Source organism: Prosopis cineraria, unplaced genomic scaffold, assembly GCF_029017545.1.
Source record: "Prosopis cineraria cultivar Desert tree isolate PC_DT_omini unplaced genomic scaffold, ASM2901754v1 PC9, whole genome shotgun sequence".
NCBI classification, from domain to species: Eukaryota; Viridiplantae; Streptophyta; class Magnoliopsida; order Fabales; family Fabaceae; genus Prosopis; species Prosopis cineraria.
The window spans coordinates 27851637-27875369 of record NW_026555340.1 but is presented as its reverse complement, the minus strand read 5'-3'; the positions used below and the strand labels follow the sequence as shown (position 1 = coordinate 27875369).

Here is a 23733-nt window from a genome sequence, read left to right as displayed (position 1 = left end):
TTTTTCCCAGGTTAAAAAAAAAAAAAAATTCTGGCTTTTCAGAAATGAGGAGGTCAACAACGTACGGTTTTATTTTTAAAGCATGTTCTTGAAATTATATGGCATCTATTTACCAATTATTTTATCATTGCCAAACAACTTGTGTTAAGGCAAATTATGACTGATAAATTATACATGTTGTCAAAAACAAAATCATACATGTACATTGATAGATGAGATTTTGCGATCCCATTAACCTATTGTATTGTTTGGATTTATTCAAGAAATTTTGCAAGGTAATAACGAGTACCATTATTCCATACCTTCATCAAAACGGATACCAGCATCAGCACGCAAACAAGATATGGGAAAGGAGAATTACACCAAGGAACACATTCTAATTCATGTTGTGGAATCAATTATTTGCTTTGTATTCTATATTAACATCAAACCTCGTCTTAATTTACAGCTGCCAAAATAGAATGCCATGAAAAGGACTTCATGACCTTATCAGTGTTGACAAATGGATCCAACCCAATCAAATTTGCAGTTGTAGGCAAAGGAACCCCATTTTTTTAAATGTGAAATAAAAGGCATAGTAGACAAAATGCTTTGCGTTCTATCCCACATATCAAAAGCTCATCCAGAGATGAAGCTGAAGCTGCAAAATCACCTTACCAAGTGGCTATAGATCCACACCCTCATCAAGGCCTTTGGAACCAATCATCACATTTGAATCAATCTGCTTGTCAAACTTCCTCCTCCTCCTCGCCTCAAACTCTTGAAACCCGTCCATCTAGATTGTTCATCGGTAGTTTGCATTGAAACGTGAGCAAAGTTGTTGATTTGTAAGAGAGGGGAGAGACAAAAAAATTCAGGAAATAATGCCTTACCTGTTGAAATTGATCCATAGATATAGGATTGCCGTGCAGAGATATATTTTGAAGAGCTTTGCAGTCTTTCAATAGATTTGCAGGTATCTAGCCAACGAGACCCAAAAAGCATAAGTACATTTAAAATCAAAGGACGTGGCTTTTAGGTTTGTAACAACTGCATGGGTGGGAATTGCTAGAAGCAAAACCATACATTGACACACCATTTATGGATTCATGAAAGTAAGGAAAAGAGGAAGATGAAGAAGCAGCATGAGACAATGCAAATCGAGACTGTACTCCAATAAAGTTTAGTTGCCTAAGAGATAAAGCAACCATCAATTCCTAAAGAGATTGTGCAGTGTCAAATCTCATCAACTAGAATCCTCATTCCTCAAGCAGTGGTTATGTCAATCAAAATGAATGCCACCATTCCAAATTAAGAAAAGCATCAGTAGTTCTGTCTAATGCAAACCCGGCAATGCTTATAGTAAGTTGCCTGTGCAAGTGTTTCAAATTAGAACTTCATGTTACTCAGTTCCAGGTCCATCATCCTGTGCTATTGATAACTAAGGGCATTTTGTCCAACGTTTAATATGCTCGGAGAAATAAACAGACTGACAAAAAAGTATTAAAAAGCAAATAAACATCCAGGTTATTCAGCTTATCCTCGGTGATGGAAATTAACTTCTCAACCAGACAAATTACTAGGCAATTAACAAACATCGTAAGGCTTCAAGTATTCTGAGTCAGACGCATTACCTGCTTTACATTATTGCTATCTAGGCAAAGTGACTTCAAATGAGTGAGATTGCACACAGAAGAGGGAAGATCTTCAATATTATTATCTAAAAAGTTGACAAAAAGATTGAAGCTTCAATCAACCATGATGCAAAATTAAACAGCAAAAAAACATAAATTGTTCCAGAGATCCAGATTTGCCTCTCATGAAAACAGTTAATGACACGAGAATTAATCCTACAGACATGCATATGAATTGAATAAGTTAAAAAAAAAAAAGACAGAATATTGGACACAGAATAATAATAAAATCCATGAAATCTTTAAGAAAGATTGCAGCGTTATAGTAATGTTTACAATCATTATTGTTATATGAAACTGTTGGGGCAAAAAAGGTTCACAAAGAGGTAGGAAGAATTAGAACTTATGACATTATCAATTTTGGTGCCCAAAGAGTGGTTAATGAGTTAATTGCTCCTAAACTGAAGACAGATCCTTTTGCCAAGTATACCTAAGTTGTAATTTATCCAAAATATTTCTCCTATTCAAAATTAGTCTGTTGCCTCTGACCTGGCTTTTTACAAAGAGATTTCCATTTTTTATTACAAACCAGTTCTAAGCTTTCCAGTTGAAGAACATAAATGCATTTCTATCATATAGAAAGCATCACTAAGAGAAAGAAAGATGACGGAAAAAAGGAGGATACCATGGCAAAATAACCCAAAAAAATTAAGAGTACTTCAATGGAATAAATCTCTCCATTCTCCGCATGTCTGAAAAGGGATCAACCCTCTCCAGAACCCAAGCACACAAAAACTGCATTACAATGCTCACAATGCATGAAGAAAGCTAGTAGAACAGAAGCATACTATTGGCTTGTAATTCTTCCAAAGAGAAGCAGCTCCCCACAGATTCTGGAAGAGAATCTAAGTTGTTGCTCGACACATTTAAAAGCAACAGCTGCATTATCAAACAGTGTACCATATTCTAAATGTTAATCATAATCTGGTTATGCATTAAACTCCTATCAACAGTTACCAAAGTGAACAAACTTTCAAGAGAAGTTATTTACCCCAACAGAAAAAAAATCCCCAACCCATCAAATTTTACAATTAAGTATGATGATGAACATCTCTAAAGATAAATTCTATAAATTTAAAATAACAGAAGCAGTAGAATTATCACAGAATATTCAGACTCATAAATACTTACATTTCGCAAGCTGCCAATAGTAGCAGGCAAGGCTGTTAAGGAATTCCCAGATATGGATAAGCGCTCAAGTCTTACCAACTGACCCACTAAGGAGGGGGAAAAACAGCAAAGAGACATTCCATTAAGCAAATGCCAATGTTGTGTACCAAAAAAAAAAAAAAAGATAATCATTTTCATTCTTCAAAAACTGATTTATTTCAGAGGAATTACATTCATCAGGCAAGGAAGTAATTCGATTTCCATCAAGGATCAAGGATTTTAGAGATTGAAGCTTCCCCAAATTCACTGGCACTCTCTCGATGAGATTTTCTGGTAATATCTGTAAAGTGAGCGCAACTTTGATGGGTAATGTTCTTTAACAATCCTAACGTTATATAAGCTCAGTTCTGTAAAGAGTGTAAAGCCACCAAAACAGTAGATTAAAACTCTTCCATGGCATGTTATCTAGCAGTGGATATAAATAAAAGGCAGTATTGTATTTATAGACATAACACATGCAAAAAGCATATGACTTTCATAAATGAATATTAAATTTAAAATTTAATGGTTCAACCAGATTCCAGAATCAATGAATCAAAATACTAAGTCACAGCAAAGCTTCTGAAGAAAGAATAACAAGACTGGATTGAAAGTGGAAATAAAGCCAAAATTCAAGTCCCTGTGTTTAACTGTCTTTAAGGGTCACTGAAAGGATTGCTGTCAAATAGAATTTAAAACCAAATATTTGTCAAATAAGCTGAAATGTGCAACAAAATTAGAAGCAATAGGAACTTAGATGAGAAAGTGCCCCTTGGAAGTAAGATTCTAGTTCCTTGTAGGTTGTAAGTGGTAAACAGTCACTACTCAACTCTTTACTCTTATATATTAATCATAGAGCTGTATGATAATTTATATTCAAAAGTTTCAGGACTTAGAGCATCAGTTTGTGGCATGACAAAATTAAGTGAGCTGCTTCCAATCATAACATGGTATAAAACATCAGATGGTACATTAAATTACAAATGGAGCACATGGCATTTGTCATGTAACAAATAATTTGTTGGTAATTTATAACGAAAAAGATCCTTCACTAACATTAAAGCCAATGCACACTTTTAAGGTAACAGGGAATATTACTACTGTCAACACTGATTGGCTGGAAAAATGGCTCATGAAAATGCGATTTTTCACTTTACTGCTTCCTCCTAATTTTATTTTTTGAGATACAAAGGCAAGCAAAAGCTTGAGAGAGCACAGAAATTAGGACTTACAACCTAAAGAGCATAAAATAAACGACACTACTTGACATATTGCATATCCGCATGAAATCTATCTTGCTTCTTCCTAATTATAAAAACAGTAGATAAACTCCAAAAGCAATTTTTTTCATTTGCAATATAAAAAAAAAAGTGCAGTTAAGTTCTATATGTTCACAAGCAGTTGCCAGGTTATAGGCATATACTGGGATATATAACTCTTACCAGGCGCTGCAAGTTAACTAATTTGCTAATTTCCATGGGAACATCAACTGCAGTCAAGAAATGAATTGAGAAGTAGTTAAAAAACTACAACACATATAACCCTTAAAGAAAAGACACTTTTCTTTGATGACAAATTTGAAAAATCAACTTTAGAATAGAGTCTTGTTATCTAATAGCACAGGGACTTATCCCTGCTTTATATTAAGAAAGAAGGAAAGGAAAGGGGGAAAAAAAAAAAGAGCATACCTATTCGATTATGTGTTAAGTCAAGAGTCCGTACAGATCTGTCTAGGTCAAGAATTTCATCTGGAAATGTCTGTTTTAGAATGAGGAAAGAAGAAGGCACCATGGTAAGCATGCAGCAAAAAGCTCAAGTGTGTGCATGCATTCAAAAGCAACAGCAACACTGAGAAGAAAGGTGACAAACATAAATTTCAAAAAAAACCATAAGATCTCATCCAATTTTTAGTAGGTCCATCAATATCACAATTCATGACATATCATCATGAAGTTAAATTGGCTTGACGAAATACAATCCCGAAAATTAATTACAGAGTGACACATTTGAAACAATAAAGATACATGATCTAAAGGCAGGTGTCCAAAAAATGTACAAATTTCTAACTCAGCGTGAAATTTCAATGTGATAAGAGGCAAGCAAGCAACAGGAAACTAAGCGCGAAGGAGCTGCCTCAACCGGCATCAGTTATCTCAATCACATTCCTTTTAAATGGCATCTTACAATCATTAAGTTGATATTAGAGAACAATTCATTATGCCTATTCTCTTTTATTTACCCTCTCTCTCTCTCTCTCTCTCTCTAAAATCGAATTCAGTTCGGAAGCAGCATAACAGAGGCGACTAGCCTAGCACAGAGATCGATAAACAAAATGAAAATCCCCCATGATACATCAAATTACATAAGCAACTAGTTCTATTCAGTACAACGAGATAGTGGCAATATCCAATAGTCCGACTCGAAAAAACCGAGAAAAGAGAACAGACACAGAAGCACTAGCACAAGTACAGAAAATTTATATGGAATTGAAAGATAGATACAATATAAAACAATTACCTTCAATTTGGAGTCACGCAAAGCAACAATACCCGTGGATCGCCACCGCGAAACTCTAGTAGCCTTTGTATCAGCGTTTTTGCTGCAGCAGCATCCCATTCTTGGGACGAAAAACAAAAAAATATGAAAAATGTAAAAGATGAAGTAACTTTCGTCGCAGTGATTAGATTCTGAAATCCCAAGAAGAATGGATTAACGTTGTACAGAGTCAAATGGCCAGTGATATGGTGGAGGAGGTGTCTTCGTTGCAGAGAGGGGTCCAAAAACCGCGTTTTCTTTTGGTTTTATAGGCTGTAAACACGCAAATTACGATGTTGAGATGACATGGGGACGCACGCTGGATAAAGATATAAATAAATTCCGTTAAATTAAATTACACGTCATGAATATTAGGTTTCGCCGATAATTCTTTGACTATAAATTTAATATTTTTAATTTTTTTTAAAAGTAGTAACATAATAAAATAATTACTCTATTTTTGTTAATACATAATTCAACATTTAAAAATGATATGTATCAACAATAAAGAGTAAATTTATCGACCAAAAAAGAGTAAATTTTCAACCAAATTAACCAGAATTTTGTAATCATGTGTATGTGAAATTATAAATCGATTCCATGGAGTTAGGTCACTTTTCTTCTGATTAACCAAGAAAGTTCAGGTCAAACAAAACAAAAGGGGGAATATGCCCTTCATCTTTTTCAGCAGCTTGAGGGCTTCTGTTATATGCAAGTGGATCTGTGGCGAATCGAGTTGCGGATAGATGAGAATAAAAAATTGACTCGTTCAGTACAAACATCAGATTCAGAAAGAAAGCTATTTTGATGAAAAAAGAAGAAGAAAGAAAGCTATTTTTTAAAGTATTAAGAAATTAAGAGAATGTTCTTTTGCAGCTTTTCCATAATCACCTTTCATAGAAAATCCATGTAGTACCGTAGCAGTGAGTTCAAAAGAGGAGGAGGAGGAGGAGAAAACCTTTGTAATAGTAGATTGATTAATAACTGACAACTGCGAGGTTTCCTTGTACTACTGTCGAACAAGGTCAATTAAAAATAAAGTTATTTTTCCTGACCACCTCCCAGATTCAACTCAAGTTAGTTGGTGAGTGAAGACTTGGTGATTTCAGATAACAAAGCTCTATAATACATCAATTCTAAACAGTACATATATTTTAAAAAATCTGAAATAACTTTATTCTATAAATCCCAACATATAGATGCCATAAGGATGAAATCTCATCACAAAATATCAGATCTTCATCTTCACTCATCAACTTATACTCAGAATCTGTCCTTCACAGAATCCACTGTTCATGGCCTGAGCCAGGGGTCTAATGGCTTCCCAATTGAGTACACAATAAAACCCATCTCTCTCAGCTTTCCAGTATTCAATATGCTCCTACCGTCGAAAACAAATGCAGGTTTCTGCATATTATCAAATATTCTCTGATAATCAAGGCTCTTAAATTCGTCCCACTCTGTAAGAACGCAGATCCCATGAGCATCCTTCGTTGCCTCGTAAGCATCCTTCACAATCCTAACCTGTTTCATAGTACTGCGACTTGTCACTGGCTGGAGGTGAATTGGATGGTCCCACTCAACACTGTCCATCGCCAAATCTCTCAGAATCTGGTCTTCACTTACCCTTGGATCATAAATGCTCAAGCATGCATCATCTCCCATAAGACCTTTGCAAACATCAATGGCAGGAGTTTTCCTCGTGTCGCTAGTGTCCTTCTTGAATGCAAAACCCAGCACTGCAATTTTCTTACCTGAGACTGTGTTGAACATGGAGGAGACAACCCTTTTCACAAACCGATCCTTTTGGTAATCATTCATTTGAATAACTTGCTTCCAATAGTTCGCCACTTCTGCTAAGCCATTGGTATCAGCAATATACACCAAGTTGAGTATGTCTTTCTGAAAGCAAGACCCACCAAAACCAACACTAGCATTCAAAAACTTGGACCCTATTTTAGTGTTCTTACTCAAAGCACGTGACACCTCAGAGACTTCTGCTCCAGTTGCCTCACACAGAGCAGACATTGCATTTATGGATGAAATCCTCTGCGCCAGAAACGCATTATCAGCTAACTTAGATAACTCGGATGACCACAAATTTGTCGTTATGATTTTATCTTCAGGAACCCAATGAGCATAAACACCCTTCAGTGTCTGAATCGCCATTTGCCCTTCAGGGGTTTGTCTCCCTCCAATAAGAACCCTATCAGGATGCAGAAGGTCTTCAATGGCGGTTCCCTCAGAGAGAAATTCTGGGTTTGAGAGAATCTGAAAGGAAATACCATTGCTATTATGGGTTAAAATTCTCTCAATTGCTTCGGCCGTTCTGACAGGAACAGTGGATTTCTCAATAACAATCTTATTTGACTTAGACACTTCAGCAATCACCCTCGCTGCACTTTCCCAATAAGTCAAATCAGCGGCTTTCCCGGCTCCGAGGCCTCGGGATTTTGTAGGTGTGTTGACTGAAACGAAGATTATGTCAGCCTCTGAGATGTGTTTTTCAACATTGGTGCTGAAGGACAAGTTCTTGCCCCTGCATTGTTGAACCACTTCTTGGAGACCAGGCTCGTAAATGGGAAGGTGATCGCTGTTCCAATCTGATATGCGAGAGTGCGAGATATCAACTACGGTTACTTCGATTGAAGGACATTTGAGAGCAATTACAGCCATTGTAGGACCCCCAACGTACCCTGCTCCGATTCCACAAATCTTCATCATTTTATTTGGTTTCGAGTCCAACCTGCAACACGTGTTAGAGACTATGATTTGATCTCAGCGCAGCTTTTTTCCTTTAATGCCTTTTGAGTTTTGACAACAAGCACGGCTTAATTTATTTATTTTTACAGTACTGTGTTCAAAAACCGGTCATTCCTGTCGAAACTCGAACTATGATGCCGCTTGAATCCGAAGGAGCATGATTCAAAGTTCAAAGCAGCCTTTTCCCTTTTGTATGCATTAAGATAAGAACAACCATAAGAAATGATATGGGGGGGGGGGGGGAACTTCTTGTTGTACTTGTTTTAGCCAGAAAATTGATTTGAAATCCAAGCATTGAAACAAACTTTGAAAATTCACTCTTTCATTCTGGAAGGGGTACTTGCAAGCGATCAGCGTCAAGCTCTAAGTCAAAGATCATAACAATAGTTGCTATGTGATGTAATAATATCAAGATCAAGATATAAAAATAAACGCGACCGGATTCAGAACATCAATTCGAGACAAAAGAGACTAGAAAATTGTTATGCGTAAAAATCAGATACTCTGGCGTTTTCTTCTTCCAATGAAAAAGAATACGATTTGACAAGCATAAGAATAATTGGTTAGAGCCATGAATAGGTTAACTCTGCTCAGAGATGAGAGATAACATGACAAGTACTAGATAAAGAGAAGGCAACTAGGAGATTACCTATATTTGCAAATATCTGCTTCCTCTTTGAAGTTCAAAGCAGATAACAGTTGAACACAGGAAACAGAGTGATAGCTGACAGAGGGGAAAGAGACTGCAACTTCAACTTGTCAAAACTCTCAGACCAATCCATCTCCTTAAATACAAAATACTACAGCAACCTAAAATTGGGAAACTTCAAAAGTTAAAGATAAGAATTAGCAACAAAATATATAGACTTAATTAAAAACTTCTTTTGAGAAAAAATTATTAGAGACTCTCCCAATTAACAAAATCATGATAAAAATAAATGGTATCCAAAATATTAAGTACTTTCTTTCCCGATTTTTTATTTTTATCATGTTAAAAAAAGTTGAATTGTTCATTAAACTAGTTACAGATAAGACATTAGTTCACGGCTCAATAATTAAATTGTCGTCAAGACGTGATTTTCAGATTACTGATTTTTTTATGTCTCTCTATCTATAATCACATTCATACGAGTTCAAAGTTAATAATTTTCACGCTTTAATTATGAAGTATAAACCTTGGCGAATAGATGGAAAAGCAAGATCGTTTGCTCATACATTTTACTGGTCAAAAGCAAATGCCTGATTGATTTTGAACCCAACCATTATAATATAAAAATATTTATTAGAAACAATAAACTTGAAAATTATTTAAAAATTTTGTTTGTATGAAATTATGACTTAATTAATAGTAAATATAAAATGGAAAGATTTGTTAACATGAAAAAGAACAATTGGTGGTGATTCTGTGGTGCAATAATTTTAACATAATCATTTAAATCATATACCCCCTCCAATTTTATTTATAAAATAAAAAGTTTTTTTTATTATATTTATAAATCATGTCATTAAATTTTTATTATAAATTTTTTTTAACCCCAAAAAAAATATATTATTAAAATATATAGATTTAATAAGAGTAAAATTAAAAATTTATTAAATTGTCTGACAAGGTTAACAAATTTTAATTTTTTTAATTCTAATAAAACGTGTTAAAAACAATTTATAAATGGGAGGGAACAGACGATTCTGAAAACATAATTACACATGATCATTCAATCCCTTGTCATGCTGGTCAAAAAGTTCGATCTCTTGTTCACAGCACACTTAAGGCCAAAAGTGAACCCATAGTCCAAATCTGCAAGAGTAACAGTTTGATGTTTTGGATCAGAAGAGTCATAAATTCAATGCACATTATTGTTGTTAGCCAAATTCATTGTACTTTAATGGTAGAAGAGGGAAAGAAGATGAAAGCATTTGACATAAAATGAAGGCGGCTATCAATTCTTTGGAAAACAGACGCATCAGCAGGCGTCTCATTGTCTCACTCAATCCAATTTTCCACGCTTTATTCCCACCAATGCCATCGTTTTGTTGGTGAACGGGTCATCCGTGAACGTCACTTGTTACAAATATTCCACGTTCTACTGCTCCATTTCCAAATTCCAATTCTACACATCCATAACCATGAAGATTATAAGACACGTACGCACACGTCAAGAGTAAACTGATTTTATATGGAAGATGATACAAGATCTCTTATGAAATTTAATCAAATATTTGTGACTTGGCTCAAAAAATAACACTCTTACCTCTTCCACTCTTAGCCTAAATAAATGATTCATTTATATATATATATCTCTCCTCACTGAACTATATTATATCAAGGAAATGACAATTTTGAAATGTTATAAAAAAAAATCTCAGCATTTAGCTAATTCCTTTGATTTCATGGAAGTGGTTAAAATAACCTTGTAAACAAGATTGAACGAAGTTTAAATTTGGTTTGTAAGGCGAGAAAGGAATGCAGTGGATTTTGTGTAGTGGGTGAGAAATGAGACTAAGAGAATCCCAACCATTCATTCTATTTAATAGTTAGGACTTAGGAAGAAAGGGGTGCACAAAAAGCCGTATTACTGACAAAACACACGAACATTTTTTTTTAATAATAAAAAATTACTTCACAATTTAAATCCTAAAAAATTTACTTCTAAATGCAGAGTATGAATTCTGTGTAATAAAAAATTTGCAGAGCATGGATTCTACGTAATGAAAATTTCTTTTTTTATTTTTATTTTAATAATAAAAACTTACTTCACAATTTAGGCCCTAAAATACTATAAACAACAACAACAACAACAAGCCTTTATCCCACTAGGTGGGGTCGGCTACATGGATTGCAAGACGCCATTGTGCTCTATCATTTATTAAGCTTTTAGAAATATTATTAATTAAGAGATCACGTTCAACAACTTCCAAGAGTGTTCTCTTAGGTCTTCCTCTACCTCTCTTAATCGGACTCAAAGTTATATGTTCCACTCTTCTCACTGGTGCCTCCCTTGGTCTTCTTTGTACATGCCCAAACCATCTCAACCGATTTTCTACCATTTTTTCCTCAATAGGTGCCACCCTCACTTTTTCACGTATGTGCTCATTTCGAATTTTATCTTTACGTGTATGTCCGCACATCCATCGTAACATTCTCATCTCTGCTACTCCAACTTTATGCTCTTGCTGTCCCGTTAGAGCCCAGCATTCACTACTATATAACATTGCCGGTCTGATAGCAGTACGATAAAACTTTCCTTTAAGTTTATTAGGCACCTTACGGTCACAAATAACTCCTTTAGCTTTTCTCCAATTAAACCACCCAGCTTGAATTCTATGTGAAATATCTCCACTGATTTCGCCATCATTTTGAATAATGGCTCCCAAATATCTAAACTTTTCCACTTGAGGTATAATTTGATCTCCCAATTTCACTTCCAAATTATTTTCGAATAGTCCTTTACCAAATTTACAATATAAATATTCCGTCTTACTTCTACTCAGACGAAAACCTTTCGACTCCAATGTCCTCCTCCATAACTCAAGTTTGCAATTAACCTCTTCTCTTGTCTCTGCTATAAGAACTATATCATCCGCGAAGAGCATACATTTCGGGATTTCCTCTTGAATATGTTCCGTCAAAACATTTAAAATCAAGTTGAACAAATAAGGACTCAGAGATGATCCCTGATGTAGTCCAATCTTTATAGGAAAATCCTTTGTTTGACCACTAGGCATTCTTATACTAGTTTTTACCCCCTCATACATATCTTGTATGGCTTTAATATAAGCAATCCGTACTCCCTTTTTTTCCAACGCTTTCCAAAGCACTTCTCTTGGTATACGGTCATAAGCTTTTTCCAAATCAATAAAAACCATGTGTAGATCTTTATCTTTACAACAATACTTTTCCATTAATCCCCTTAGTAGATAAATCGCATCTGTAGTTGATCTACCTGGCATAAAACCAAATTGATTCTCAGAAATACTTGTCTCCAATCTCAACCTGTGCTCAATTACTTTCTCCCACAATTTCATTGTGTGGCTCATGAGTTTAATCCCTCTATAGTTAGTGCAATTCTGAATATCTCCTTTATTTTTATAAATAGGAATTAATGTACTTCTCCTCCACTCATCAGGCATTTTCTTGGACCGTAAAATCACATTAAATAACTTAGTTAACCATCTCACCCCTTCTTCACCTAAACATTTCCACGCTTCGATAGATATACAATCAGGTCCGTTAGCTCTACCATTTGCCATTTTCTTAAGAGCTTCCTTTACCTCCTTATCACGTATTTTTCGATAGAATGATAAATTTTGTTCTCCTTCACCAGTTACTAAATCCTCCAAGTTACTAGATAAATCCTCTCCATCATTGAAAAGTTTAGAAAAATAAGTCTCCCATCTATTTTTAATTTCATCATTTGTAACTAAAATTCTTCCCTCTTCATCCTTAATACACCTTACCTGTTCTAGATCTCTTGATTTTCTTTCCCTACTCTTGGCAATCTTATAAATATTTTGCTCTCCTTCCTTCGTCTCAAGGTTCTTATAAAATTCTTCAAAAGCTTTGGAACGAGCTTCACCCACAGCTCTCTTAGTTTCCTTCTTAGCCATACGGTACCTCTCCCAATTTTTCTCATTGTTACACAAATGTATGGCTTTAAAACAGTTCTTCTTATACTTGATTTTGTCCTGTACACTATTATTCCACCACCAAGACTCCTTATCTCTCGGACCAGAACCTTTCGATTCTCCCAAAACTACTTTTGCAACCTCCTGTATCTTTTTAGCCATATCCTCCCATATGATGTTAGCACTTCCCTGAGAATCCCAAATTCCTTTATCCAAAAGATTTCACTTGAAAATATCTTGCTTCTCACCTTTTAATTGCCACCACCTAATCCTTGGTGTTACTACTTGTCGACGTTTTTGGATTTTACTCATAATACACACATCAAGGACTAGGACCCTATGTTGTGTCGTTACAGCATCTCCAGGGATCACCTTACAATTTTTACAAAGTTTTCTATCTGTGTTCCTAACCAAAAGAAAATCAATCTGCGACCTTGAGGCTCCACTTTTGTAAGTGATGAGATGCTCATCTCTCTTCTTGAAACAAGTGTTGGCAATCTTAAAATCATACGCCAATGAGAAATCAAGAAGAGTTTGCCCTTCATTGTTTAGCTCTCTAAAATCAAAACCACCATGCACCCTCGCATACTGACCAGCTTCCCTCCCGACATGCCCATTAAAGTCTCCTCCAATAAAAATCTTTTCACTCTGTGGTATGTGTTGAATCAACCCCTCCAGATCCTCCCAAAATAATTCTTTAAGACTGGCTTCTGTCCCGACTTGCGGCGCATAAGCGCTGACAATATTAACAGTCTCACGTCCAATTATCATTTTTAAAGAAATAATTCTGTCTCCAATTCTGCTAACTTCTACAACGTTCTTCTTCCACTCCTTATCTATAATGATGCCTACTCCATTGCGTGCACTTACTTTTCCTGTATACCAAAGTTTGAAACCTTGAATATCCTTAGCTCCTTCTCCACGCCATTTTGTTTCTTGCAAGCAAAGGATATTAATTTTCCTTTGAATCATAACCCCTACAACCTCTACAGATTTACAATTTAATGTCCCAACATTCCAAGTACCAAATCTAATTTTGCTCTTATGGACTAACTTCTTTAGCCGCGTGCGTCCAGAATGACGCGGTAGCCCTTGCTCATTTAACACTACATCCGGGCGCCGATGCAGCGACTCTAACTCACTTATTGTAACATCCCAATTTAAATTTTAATAGTTAATTTAGGTTAATAGAAATTTTAAAAAAAAATTTGGTGTGTTACAAATTTTGGTATCAGAGCTACATGTTTCCAATTCTTATAAATTATGAAATTGTTATACATTAACCTAGTTTATTGGCAATATACATTATTAAATCATAATGCTTCTCCATTATTTTTCTTGTCTTGAGATTAGTGTTAACTTAATTATGTGACTTCCATCCTTTAGGAGGGGAGAGATGGTGTCCAAAACTAGGAGAGGTGGTGAAATTGCCGGTGATTCTATAGAGCCAATAGGAAATGACATACCTTCACTGCCACAACCGGAGCCCACACAGCAACAAATCGGGCAGGGCGAGCCTATACAGTCACAACTAAGGCAGGATGAGCCAACTATGAGGCAAATGATGGATTTACTATATAATCTTAGTGACCGCATGAAGAGACAAGAAGAAGAGTTGGCCCCTTTAAAACAATATAAGGAGAATTCCAACCGAGAGGGAAATGGCCAACAAGAAGGAAGCCATACCAAAGTATTAAATGCGAGCCAATTTGCTGATGAAGGCTCACCTCCCTATTCTCACCATGAGACTAGTCCGAAGAATGTGAGTCTTCACTCTGAGCAATAGACATCCACGATCACAAAGATCTGGAGTACTTTTCGTAAGTTTAATCCTCCTACTTTCGATGGAAATCTTAAGCCGGCGGTAGTTGAAGAATGGATAGATCAATTGGAGAGTATTTTTCGTATGGTTGTGTGCACTTCTAATCAAAAGGTACAGCTGGCAATATTCCTATTACAGAAGAGTGCTAAGAAATGGTGGGAAACATCAGGACCGAAGGATGATTCCTCTCTTACTTGGGAAGATTTTAAAGCCATATTGTTCGAGAATTATTTTCCTACTGCACTGAGAGCAGAAAAGGAGGCTGAGTTTCATGCATTTCGTCAGGGTGATCTAGATGAGGATGAATTTATTGAACAATTCTCAGAATTATCTAAATACTCCACTTACCTCCAAAAACATGAAGATACAGAGTGGATGGCTGAACGATTACTAGAGAAGGCGAGGCCTGATCTAAGAGAACAGTTAGCCCCTTTTGAGATCAAGACCTTCAGTGAGATGTGCAATAAGCTTCGAATAGTTTCTCGGAGGAAGAGAGAGGCTAGATTAGAAGCTGATAGAGAGAGGAGGAAAGAACCTCATGGGAAGCCCCCTATCCACACCAGACCCATTGGTGGAGTAGAGAAGAGGAGCAGTCAAATCTTTGGAGGCTTTAGAAATCAGAAGAAGAAGGGCTACTATCATAAGGGCCAGAGCTACAGAGGGAATCAGAGTGGAAGTCAAGGGTCCTATAGGAGCCCAGCTACCTTTAATCCTACTCCTAGTGCTGCTAGCAATCAAGCATGCAGTAAGTGTGGGAAGTTTCATTCTGGTGATTGTTGGGTTTGTTACATCTGCCAGAAACCTGGTCATATTGCCCGATTCTGCTATCAAAATCAGAATAGGGGTAATAATCAGAGACCTACAGTACCAGCACGAGTGTATGCCCTCTCTGGACCAGAGGCTGCTAACAACCCTAATGCTATCAGAGGTATAATCCAAATCCTTTATAATGATGTTTGTGCTTTGTTTGATTCGGGTGCTACACACTCTTTTGTGTCTGATGAATGTGTGAAAAGATGTAAATTGCCTGTGTGTACCTTACCTTTTGATGTGAAGATTTCTACTCCTGCTGGTTTGACTGTAAGGACTGCTAAGGCATGTCTAAATGTAGAGGTTGAGTATGAGGGTCGAAAGACCACCATAGACCTCATTTGTTTGTCTTTGTCTGGGATTGATGTTATTGTGGGGATGGATTGGTTGTCTGCAAATGGAGCTGTACTTGATTGTCAGAAAAAGAGTGTGTCACTTTCAGCTCTTACTGTAACCCCTGTAGAGTCCCAAAGTCCTATGTTGTTGTCTGCAGCTCAAGTAGAACAGTGTATAAGAAAGGGTGTCAAGCTTTTATGATTTTCTTCTCAATCAAGGCAGAGATTGAAGAAGGTGTAGATCAGATTCCAGTAGTGAGAGAATTCCCTGACGTCTTTCCTACTGAAGTGATCGGTTTGCCTCCAGAACGAGAGGTTGAGTTCTCAATTGAACTCGTACCTGGTACGGGGCCTATTTCTAAGGCACCCTATAGGATGTCTCCATCAGAGTTAGCTGAATTGAAGAGACAAATTGAAGAGTTGTTAGAGAAGGGGTTTATCAGACTGAGTGTATCACGATGGGGGTCACCGGTACTGTTTGTGAAAAAGAAAGATGGAAGCCTTAGATTGTGTATTGATTATAGACAATTGAATAAGGTAACCATCAAGAACAAGTACCCCTTACCTCGAATTGATGATTTGTTAGACCAATTAGTCAATTCAGCGGTGTTTTCTAAGATTGATCTAAGATCAGGGTATCATCAATTGAGGGTTAGAGCAGAAGATATCCCTAAAACTGCTTTTAGGACTAGATATGGGCACTATGAGTTCCTGGTGATGCCATTTGGGTTAACAAATGCCCCAGCTGTCTTCATAGATTATATGAATCGAATCTTCAGGCCTTATCTCGATGAATTTGTTGTAGTCTTTATTGATGACATACTTATTTATTCTCGAGATGAGGTAGACCATGCTAGACATCTTAAAATTGTTTTGGAGATATTAAGAGAGCACAAGCTCTATGCCAAGTTGAGCAAATGTGATTTTTGGCTTAAAGAAGTTAAATTCTTAGGCCATGTTGTTTCAGAAGAAGGGGTAGTGGTGGACCCTAGTAAGATAGATGCAGTGATGAAATGGGAGCAACCTCGAAGTATGACAGAGATTAGGAGTTTCTTGGGTCTTGCAGGCTACTATCGTCGTTTCATTAAGGGTTTTTCACAAATTGCAATGCCCTTGACTAAGTTGACCAGGAAAGATGCTCCATTTATTTGGACGAACGAGTGTGAAGTTGCCTTCCAGGAGCTAAAAAAGAGGTTGACCACCACACCGGTGCTCACCTTACCTATTCCAACTTCTCCTTATACCTTGTATACTGATGCTTTTAAGAAAGGTTTAGGTTGTGTATTGATGCAGGAGGATCGAGTAGTGGCTTATGCCTCTCGACAGTTGAGACCTCATGAGGAAAATTACCCTACTCATGACTTGGAGCTTGCTGCTGTGGTATTTGCCTTGAAGATTTGGAGGCACTATCTTTATGGTTCTTCTTTTGAAGTCTTCAGTGATCATAAAAGTTTAAAATATTTGTTTGATCAAAAGGAGCTCAACATGAGACAGCGCAGATGGATTGAGTTTTTGAAGGATTATGACTTTGAGTTGAAGTATCATCCAGGGAAAGCTAACGTAGTCGCCGACGCTCTGAGCAGGAAGCTTGTACATACTGCTCACATGATGGTCAGAGAACATGAATTATGGAGTAGTTTTCATGCAGTAAATGTAGAAGTAGTCGAAAATCGTTTGGCTGCTCTACACATTACTGAATTTGAGAATAATTTTTGGGAAGAAATTAGAATTGCGCAACAGAAGGATGATTATTTGAATAAGATTAGGGTAGAGATTGGGGCTGAAAAGGCTGAACATTTTGATGTGACCGATGATGATGTCGTAAGATATAAAGGTAGAGTGTGTGTGCCTAATGATACTCGATTGAAAAATATCCTACTTGAGGAGGCTCATCAGAGTAAATATACCATTCACCCAGGAGCAACTAAGATGTATCATGACTTAAGACGTGGTTGGTGGTGGCCAAGGATGAAGAGAGATGTAACTGAACATGTAACTCGTTGTTTGACTTGCTAGAAAGTCAAAATTGAGCATCAGAAAACCAGCCAGAATGCTACAGTCTCTTGATATTCCAGAGTGGAAATGGGACAGCATTTCTATGGACTTCATTACAGGATTGCCTAGAACATCTTCTGGTCATGACACTATATGGGTAATCGTAGATCGACTCACCAAATCAGCTCATTTTCTTGCTACTAATATCAAGTATTCTCTCGAAAAATTAACTGAAATCTACATAAGAGAAGTGGTGAGATTGCATGGAGTGCCGAAAAATATTATATCTGATCGTGATCCGAGATTCACATCAAACTTTTGGAAGTCATTACAAGAAGCCATGGGTACTCGTCTGAGTTTTAGCACAGCTTACCACCCCCAGACCGATGGGCAAACGGAACGAACCATACAAACTCTTGAAGACATGTTAAGAGCGTGTGCCATTGAGCTTAGAGGTAATTGGGATAGTCACTTACCATTAGCTGAATTTGCCTACAATAATAGTTTTCATTCTAGCATTCAGATGGCACCTTATGAGGCATTGTATGGAAGAAAATGTAGATCGCCACTGTGTTGGACAGAATTAAGTGAGAGAACTGTTTTGGGGCCGGACATTGTTGATGAGACTACCCAAAAGATTGCTTTAATCAAGCAAAAATTACTCATAGCTCAAAGTAGACAAAAGAGTTATGCGGATAAGAGGAGAAGACCGCTTGAGTTTGAAGTAGGTGACCATATATTTTTAAAAATCTCTCCGGTAACTGGTGTTGGAAGAGCTATTAAGGCTAAGAAGTTAACACCAAGGTTTATGGGGCCTTTTGAGATCTTAAAACGAGTTGGACCAGTAGCGTACCAAGTAGCATTACCACCCCAAATTGCTGGAATACACAACGTATTCCATGTGTCACAACTGAAAAAGTATCAACCAGATCCTTCCCATATAATTGAACCCGAGGAAATTGAACTCAGGGAGAATTTAACATTCAAAGCTGAACCAGAAAGGATTGTGGATTATAAGGACAAGCAATTAAGAAACAAGACCATTAGATTGGTTAAAGTAATCTGGAAGAGCACAACTCCAGGTGATGCTACGTGGGAGACCGAGGACAGTATGCGACGTGATTATCCTCGTCTTTTTGATTAAGTGAGTAGTTAATAGTTACTAATTTTAAATTTTGAGGACAAAATTTCTAAAAGGAGGGGAGAATTGTAACATCCCAATTTAAATTTTAATAGTTAATTTAGGTTAATAGAAATTTTTTAAAAAAAAATTTGGTGTGTTACACTTATCACTGTACTCGAGCCATGCAGCGCGTTATTTACGGGCAATGACCTAGCATTAATATTATAACGTCTATTGTCCATGTATGAAAAAAAAAATGTTTTAAAGAGTTTGCGTGCTTTGTAGAAGACAGAGCTTCTTATGCATATCTTTTTCCAACCATTAGACAGAATCGTCCCACTTCCAATCCACGGCACAAAATCCACTACACGTGATCCCTACAAAAGCACGAGTTAATCCTAGCCTCAATCCTAACATGGGAGATTAATATTTCATTGAAATTGGAAAATGAACTTGGTAGAAGCAAGTTACTAATAACATAGAGCAATCATTAAATAGATCAAAGCATTAATTCAAATTTTAATGATTAAAACTATAATTAGACTAGTCATGAATAAATTATTTTATTGAATCCATTAAAACACTAGTTAAACAGTTTTTCAGTTTAACTTGACCCGGTTTTCAATATGACAACAGCTACTGTCAAATGCTCCCACTTCCAACGAGGCCAGAATCATATGAAACAGAAAGAATGGATTATTTGGATTTTATCTCGAAACACTCGGAAGTGGGCTGAGTGAAGTGACAAGCCCATACCGTGGCCCAACTTATAACATTGAGAATGGCCTATGTAAATGAATAACCCCACTTCCAGTCCAGTCCAGTCCACATTTGTTATTTGTATATTATGATTCGTCATTTCTCGATCCTGTGGCTTCGACGATGGCGACTCTCACAGCCTCAGCATTTCTGAAAATCGCAGCTTGTTCCAAAATCAGAGCTCAATCCCATCAATACCCAGTTTTCGTATCCCCCGATGAACACAAGCTCATCCCGCCAGCGCGATTCTTTCTAAAGAAAACCACAATTCCGTTCGTCTCCAATCGATCGAGTGCATCCGCGGGGTCTTCCCCTGGACTGTACTCTGCCCAGAAATTCGACCTCAACGTTTCAAACGTCGACCTCGTTCTCGAAGATGTTCGTCCTTACCTCATATCTGATGGTGGCAACGTAGACGTCGTGTCCGTCAAAGATGGCGTTATATCTCTCAGGCTCCAAGGTCCTTTCGCTTCCTTTCCTCCAACTTCGCACCCATCTTCATTTTTTCCCTATATTCTTCATGTTCATTTATAAATCAGGAGGGAATTGTTGCGAAATATTCTGTATTTTTTCCCCGCTTTCGGAAGTCATTCAGAACTGATTATAGTTCACTATCTGGGGTGGGGGCTATGGCAGTCTAGATGATAAAAGCATTTGATTCTACCAGGCTTGATGTCCGAGTGGTACAGATTACAGTTTCAGATAGAACTGATGATGTATTGAAATGTTGCTATAATGAACAGGAGCGTGTGAAAGTTGTCCCAGCTCAACAACGACAATGAAGATGGGAATTGAACGTGTGCTTAAGGAGAAATTTGGAGATGCAGTGAAGGATATTCAGCAAGTATACGATGATGAAATGAGGGAGACGACTGTTGAGGTAAGTTTTTCTCCTGTCACGAGTGGACAATGAATCAAATTGATTTTTAGAAGGGGAAAAAATATCTTGATGGTTTTGTTGGGATATACTCTGCTATTGTAGGCTGTGAATAACCATCTTAATATCTTGAGACCGGCCATTAAAAATTATGGAGGCAGTGTGGAAGTATTATCTGTGGAAGGAGGGGAGTGCCATGTGAAGTACGTGGGGCCTGACTCCATTGGATCAGGAATCAAAGCAGCCATCAAGGAGAAGTTCCCTGACATTGTGAATGTTTTGTTCTCCGAGAATTAGCATAGAGATCTGTATATAAAGATGCTACTATGTGCTTTAGCAAATGAGTAAAAACATGGAAGGACGCTAGCAGCATAAAGCACGTAAAATTATTAAAAGCTTTCGGAGCATACATTGTTAGTCTGGGCTGTTTTTTTAATCCTCTTATACATAACGCTAGCTGATTCAGCTAGGGAGACATTGAGTTCAGAAGTTAAGGCCTTACCATGATCGGGAAATACTGTATTCGTCAACTTGCCCAAAAACAAAAAATGCATGTTATTATAGTCCAATATAACGCTGGCCTAATCTCTTGATAATCTTAATGTTTGTTTGCTGTTCTTTCTCCCAGTTTGGCTGGCCCCCAGCCCCAAGATACAACACATCTATTCTAGGCTGACTTGTCTGTTTTGGCAGTAAAGACTGTTCTGAACCATCGTGATAAATTGATTAGGAGAAACGTATACACGAAGTAGCAAGTGGCCGTCCATGTAACTAGTCCCTGCATCAGATATGCATGGTGTCAAGGTCGTAAGAAGGAATTAAGTCTTCACCAAAACATGCAAGAGAATGTAAGAAATGCTCTTAACAGACTTGATGAACTACCTGGCCAAAGATTTCGATATTGGCTTGTGGATAGTACCAAAGGTGGAGAAGTCTGAAATAACCAAACATATATATGCTTCAAAAATCTCATATCTATTTTATGTATACCATGGCCATAGGGTATAATGGGAAGGAGAAAAGCTTTACTTCATTAGGGGAATCTCAGCGAGTGGGCAAGCAAGACCAACGAAGCATGCAAGAGTGAAACCGGACCAAGTCCGGTCCAACAAAAGCCATAATAATTCTGCCGCGGCGAACAGTATGTAGGCTTCAATATTGTCTGCTATCCCGGCTTTGTAAATTTCAGCACTCAGTTCAATAAAGAATGCTACCAATCTACGACAGATATGATAACAAGTTTTACTGTCCTTAAAGATATCGCAAAAAAAACTACAACGTCAAACTATTTATAGATGATATACTAGATTCTTACATCAGAGAGGCGATTGTTTTTCGAAAACTTGCGTCTTGAACGTTGTCAAAGACCCTTTCATCCAGATAGAGCTGGAGCAACCCAAGAACGCAATAAAACGAACCCAGCAAAAAGGGGACCTAGAGAGATGAATTTGGAGGAAAGAGGTCTAAGAAAGAGGAAGGAAAATCGGGAAGAAAAGAGAGATGGAGAAGAAGGTAATACCCAGACGTTGGTGTGGAGGGGGCCTAAATCAATGGAGCCTGATCGGTATACCACAAGATTGACTCTAGAATGGAGGCCGTCGAAGAGGGGGCCGAGGAAGAAGCCAGAACCAAAAAGTGAAAACGAAACGGAAGGCCATGAAGTTGTAGGGCTTGTGGTGCTTTCTTGTCTCTGAGCACAGACTGGCTTGAGAAGATAAGATGTGGATATTTTGCGGCGAGGAGAGTGACTGAGTTGGTACGAGCAAAAGCTCCAACTCGAAGCAAACACTGATTGCATATTCTTCTTCTTCTTCGCTTTTTTAACTTTCTTCTGGAACCATTCCTATTTTCTAGCGTGGCAGGGAAGCCGGGATAAATGGACGTGAAGATGGAACATGGAAGTCCCATAACTCGCCGACAGAATTAAGTGGAAAGATTAAAATCCCGCTAATTTACTTTTTTCAAAAAAAAATTTGTTTTATTAATGAAAGTAACAGAAAAATCTCGTTGAAATGTAAATGACAATAAAATCTTGTATTATAGTTCTTTTCAAGTGCTTAAAAATTTGTCTAACATTAATAATTTTTGAAAAAATAACTAAAATTAAACTATTGTTTATTTTATTTTAATCATTATAAAAATAGATAGTTATTACTTAAATTAACATAATTATGAATATTTACAATATTTAAACTTTAATGAATTAAGAATTTATATAGATAAAGTTGCAATTGCTTGTTCCATTCTAATCATTACAAAAAGAAAAAAGAGTAAATACTACTTAAGCGAAAGTAGTCATGAATATTTATATCACTTATACTTCAATAAATAAAAAAAAAATTATATCAATAAAGTTGTAATTACTTGTTTTGTTGTAGTCATTGTCACAATAAAGTAATTATTACTTAAATTAAAGTAGTGACATATTTATAACATTTGGACTTTAATAAATTCAAAATTTACACAATAAAATTTATAATTGCTTGTTTTGTTTTAGTCATTATAAAAAAATTTATTATTTAAATTAAAATAGTAATCAATATTTAATTTTATTTTTGCCAAAAGTTGTTACTTTTTTATTTTAAAATGGGAATATTTTAATCATTTAAAAAAATCATGAATGTAGAAATGTCCTTAAAGACTTGAAGAATTATGATATTTCACAAATTTTATTACCATTTACACATTTAAGAGATATTTTTTACCATTTACACTTTGGATTTCAAGAGATATTAATTAGATTTCAGGTGTTCTCTTTTCTGATTAATTTTTTTTCTCTAAAATCATTCTTTCAACGTGAGATAACACTAGAGAAAATTACACTTGAGACCCATAGAAGAGATTTACTTATCTAAAGATTTCATAAAATGAACAAAATACTCTTAAATTTCAAATCTTGTATATTTACAACTTAAAAAAAAGATATTTATAACAAGGCAATGAGCATATTGTAAGTTAAAAATTCTCCTTACACTTGTAAATGTCTTTTGCCAAATTATAAATGTGCAGAATTTTAAACTCAAAAATATTTTATGCATTTCATTAATCCTCTTGTTACCCATTAGACTAAGCATTCACAAAAAAATTATAATAATAACAAAATGATAAGACTACACTTATTTTTAGTATAAGAAAGATGAATGATAATAACAACAAATGTTATCCCCGTAAATCTGGTTACATAAATTTGTATGATACCAGTATTCTGTTAAACAATGCTTGAGATGGAATGAGAAAGATAATTAAATTAAAAAGAAATCAATTGCAGC

At 36.4% G+C, this 23733-nt stretch overlaps 4 protein-coding genes across 4 annotated transcripts; 1 reads left to right on the top strand and 3 right to left on the bottom strand.

Annotated features, from left to right (window-relative positions):
- Positions 1 to 357: 357 nt before the first annotated feature.
- Positions 358 to 5612, bottom strand: LOC129320064 (plant intracellular Ras-group-related LRR protein 7). Its single transcript, XM_054965213.1, has 9 exons — positions 5340 to 5612; positions 4511 to 4580; positions 4265 to 4311; positions 3015 to 3123; positions 2805 to 2890; positions 2462 to 2552; positions 1614 to 1699; positions 873 to 959; positions 358 to 775 (listed from the first exon to the last, which is right to left on the bottom strand). Exons 1-9 carry the CDS (start codon positions 5436 to 5438, stop codon positions 665 to 667), a joined length of 786 nt encoding a protein of 261 aa, XP_054821188.1. The 5' UTR covers positions 5439 to 5612; the 3' UTR covers positions 358 to 664.
- Positions 5613 to 6203: 591 nt separating this feature from the next.
- LOC129320063 (UDP-glucose 6-dehydrogenase 1-like) lies at positions 6204 to 8927 on the bottom strand. Its single transcript, XM_054965212.1, has 2 exons — positions 8770 to 8927; positions 6204 to 8103 (listed from the first exon to the last, which is right to left on the bottom strand). The coding sequence occupies exon 2, from the start codon at positions 8079 to 8081 to the stop codon at positions 6651 to 6653; it is 1431 nt and encodes a 476-aa protein (XP_054821187.1). The 5' UTR covers positions 8082 to 8103; positions 8770 to 8927; the 3' UTR covers positions 6204 to 6650.
- Positions 8928 to 19692: 10765 nt separating this feature from the next.
- LOC129319958 (nifU-like protein 1, chloroplastic) lies at positions 19693 to 20884 on the top strand. Its single transcript, XM_054965069.1, has 3 exons — positions 19693 to 20047; positions 20331 to 20467; positions 20570 to 20884. The coding sequence occupies exons 1-3, from the start codon at positions 19711 to 19713 to the stop codon at positions 20759 to 20761; spliced, it is 666 nt and encodes a 221-aa protein (XP_054821044.1). The 5' UTR covers positions 19693 to 19710; the 3' UTR covers positions 20762 to 20884.
- Positions 20829 to 22342, bottom strand: LOC129319957 (uncharacterized). Its single transcript, XM_054965068.1, has 5 exons — positions 21984 to 22342; positions 21780 to 21898; positions 21494 to 21682; positions 21347 to 21398; positions 20829 to 21242 (listed from the first exon to the last, which is right to left on the bottom strand). Exons 1-5 carry the CDS (start codon positions 22260 to 22262, stop codon positions 21132 to 21134), a joined length of 750 nt encoding a protein of 249 aa, XP_054821043.1. The 5' UTR covers positions 22263 to 22342; the 3' UTR covers positions 20829 to 21131.
- Between the last annotated feature and the right edge of the window lie 1391 nt (positions 22343 to 23733).

Coding starts and splice junctions, on each gene's coding strand:
- LOC129320064 (XM_054965213.1), bottom strand. CDS start 5,438: ATGGGATGCTGCTGCAGCAAAAACGCTGATACAAAGGCTACTAGAGTT. Junction 4,312..4,510: donor CTTAACACATAATCGAATAG/GTATGCTCTTTT, acceptor TCTTGACTGCAG/TTGATGTTCCCATGGAAATT. Junction 2,891..3,014: donor TACTTCCTTGCCTGATGAAT/GTAATTCCTCTG, acceptor CCCCCTCCTTAG/TGGGTCAGTTGGTAAGACTT.
- LOC129320063 (XM_054965212.1), bottom strand. CDS start 8,081: ATGATGAAGATTTGTGGAATCGGAGCAGGGTACGTTGGGGGTCCTACA.
- LOC129319958 (XM_054965069.1), top strand. CDS start 19,711: ATGGCGACTCTCACAGCCTCAGCATTTCTGAAAATCGCAGCTTGTTCC. Junction 20,048..20,330: donor TATATCTCTCAGGCTCCAAG/GTCCTTTCGCTT, acceptor TATAATGAACAG/GAGCGTGTGAAAGTTGTCCC. Junction 20,468..20,569: donor TGAGGGAGACGACTGTTGAG/GTAAGTTTTTCT, acceptor CTGCTATTGTAG/GCTGTGAATAACCATCTTAA.
- LOC129319957 (XM_054965068.1), bottom strand. CDS start 22,262: ATGCAATCAGTGTTTGCTTCGAGTTGGAGCTTTTGCTCGTACCAACTC. Junction 21,899..21,983: donor CCCTCCACACCAACGTCTGG/GTATTACCTTCT, acceptor TCATCTCTCTAG/GTCCCCTTTTTGCTGGGTTC. Junction 21,683..21,779: donor AAAACAATCGCCTCTCTGAT/GTAAGAATCTAG, acceptor TATCTGTCGTAG/ATTGGTAGCATTCTTTATTG.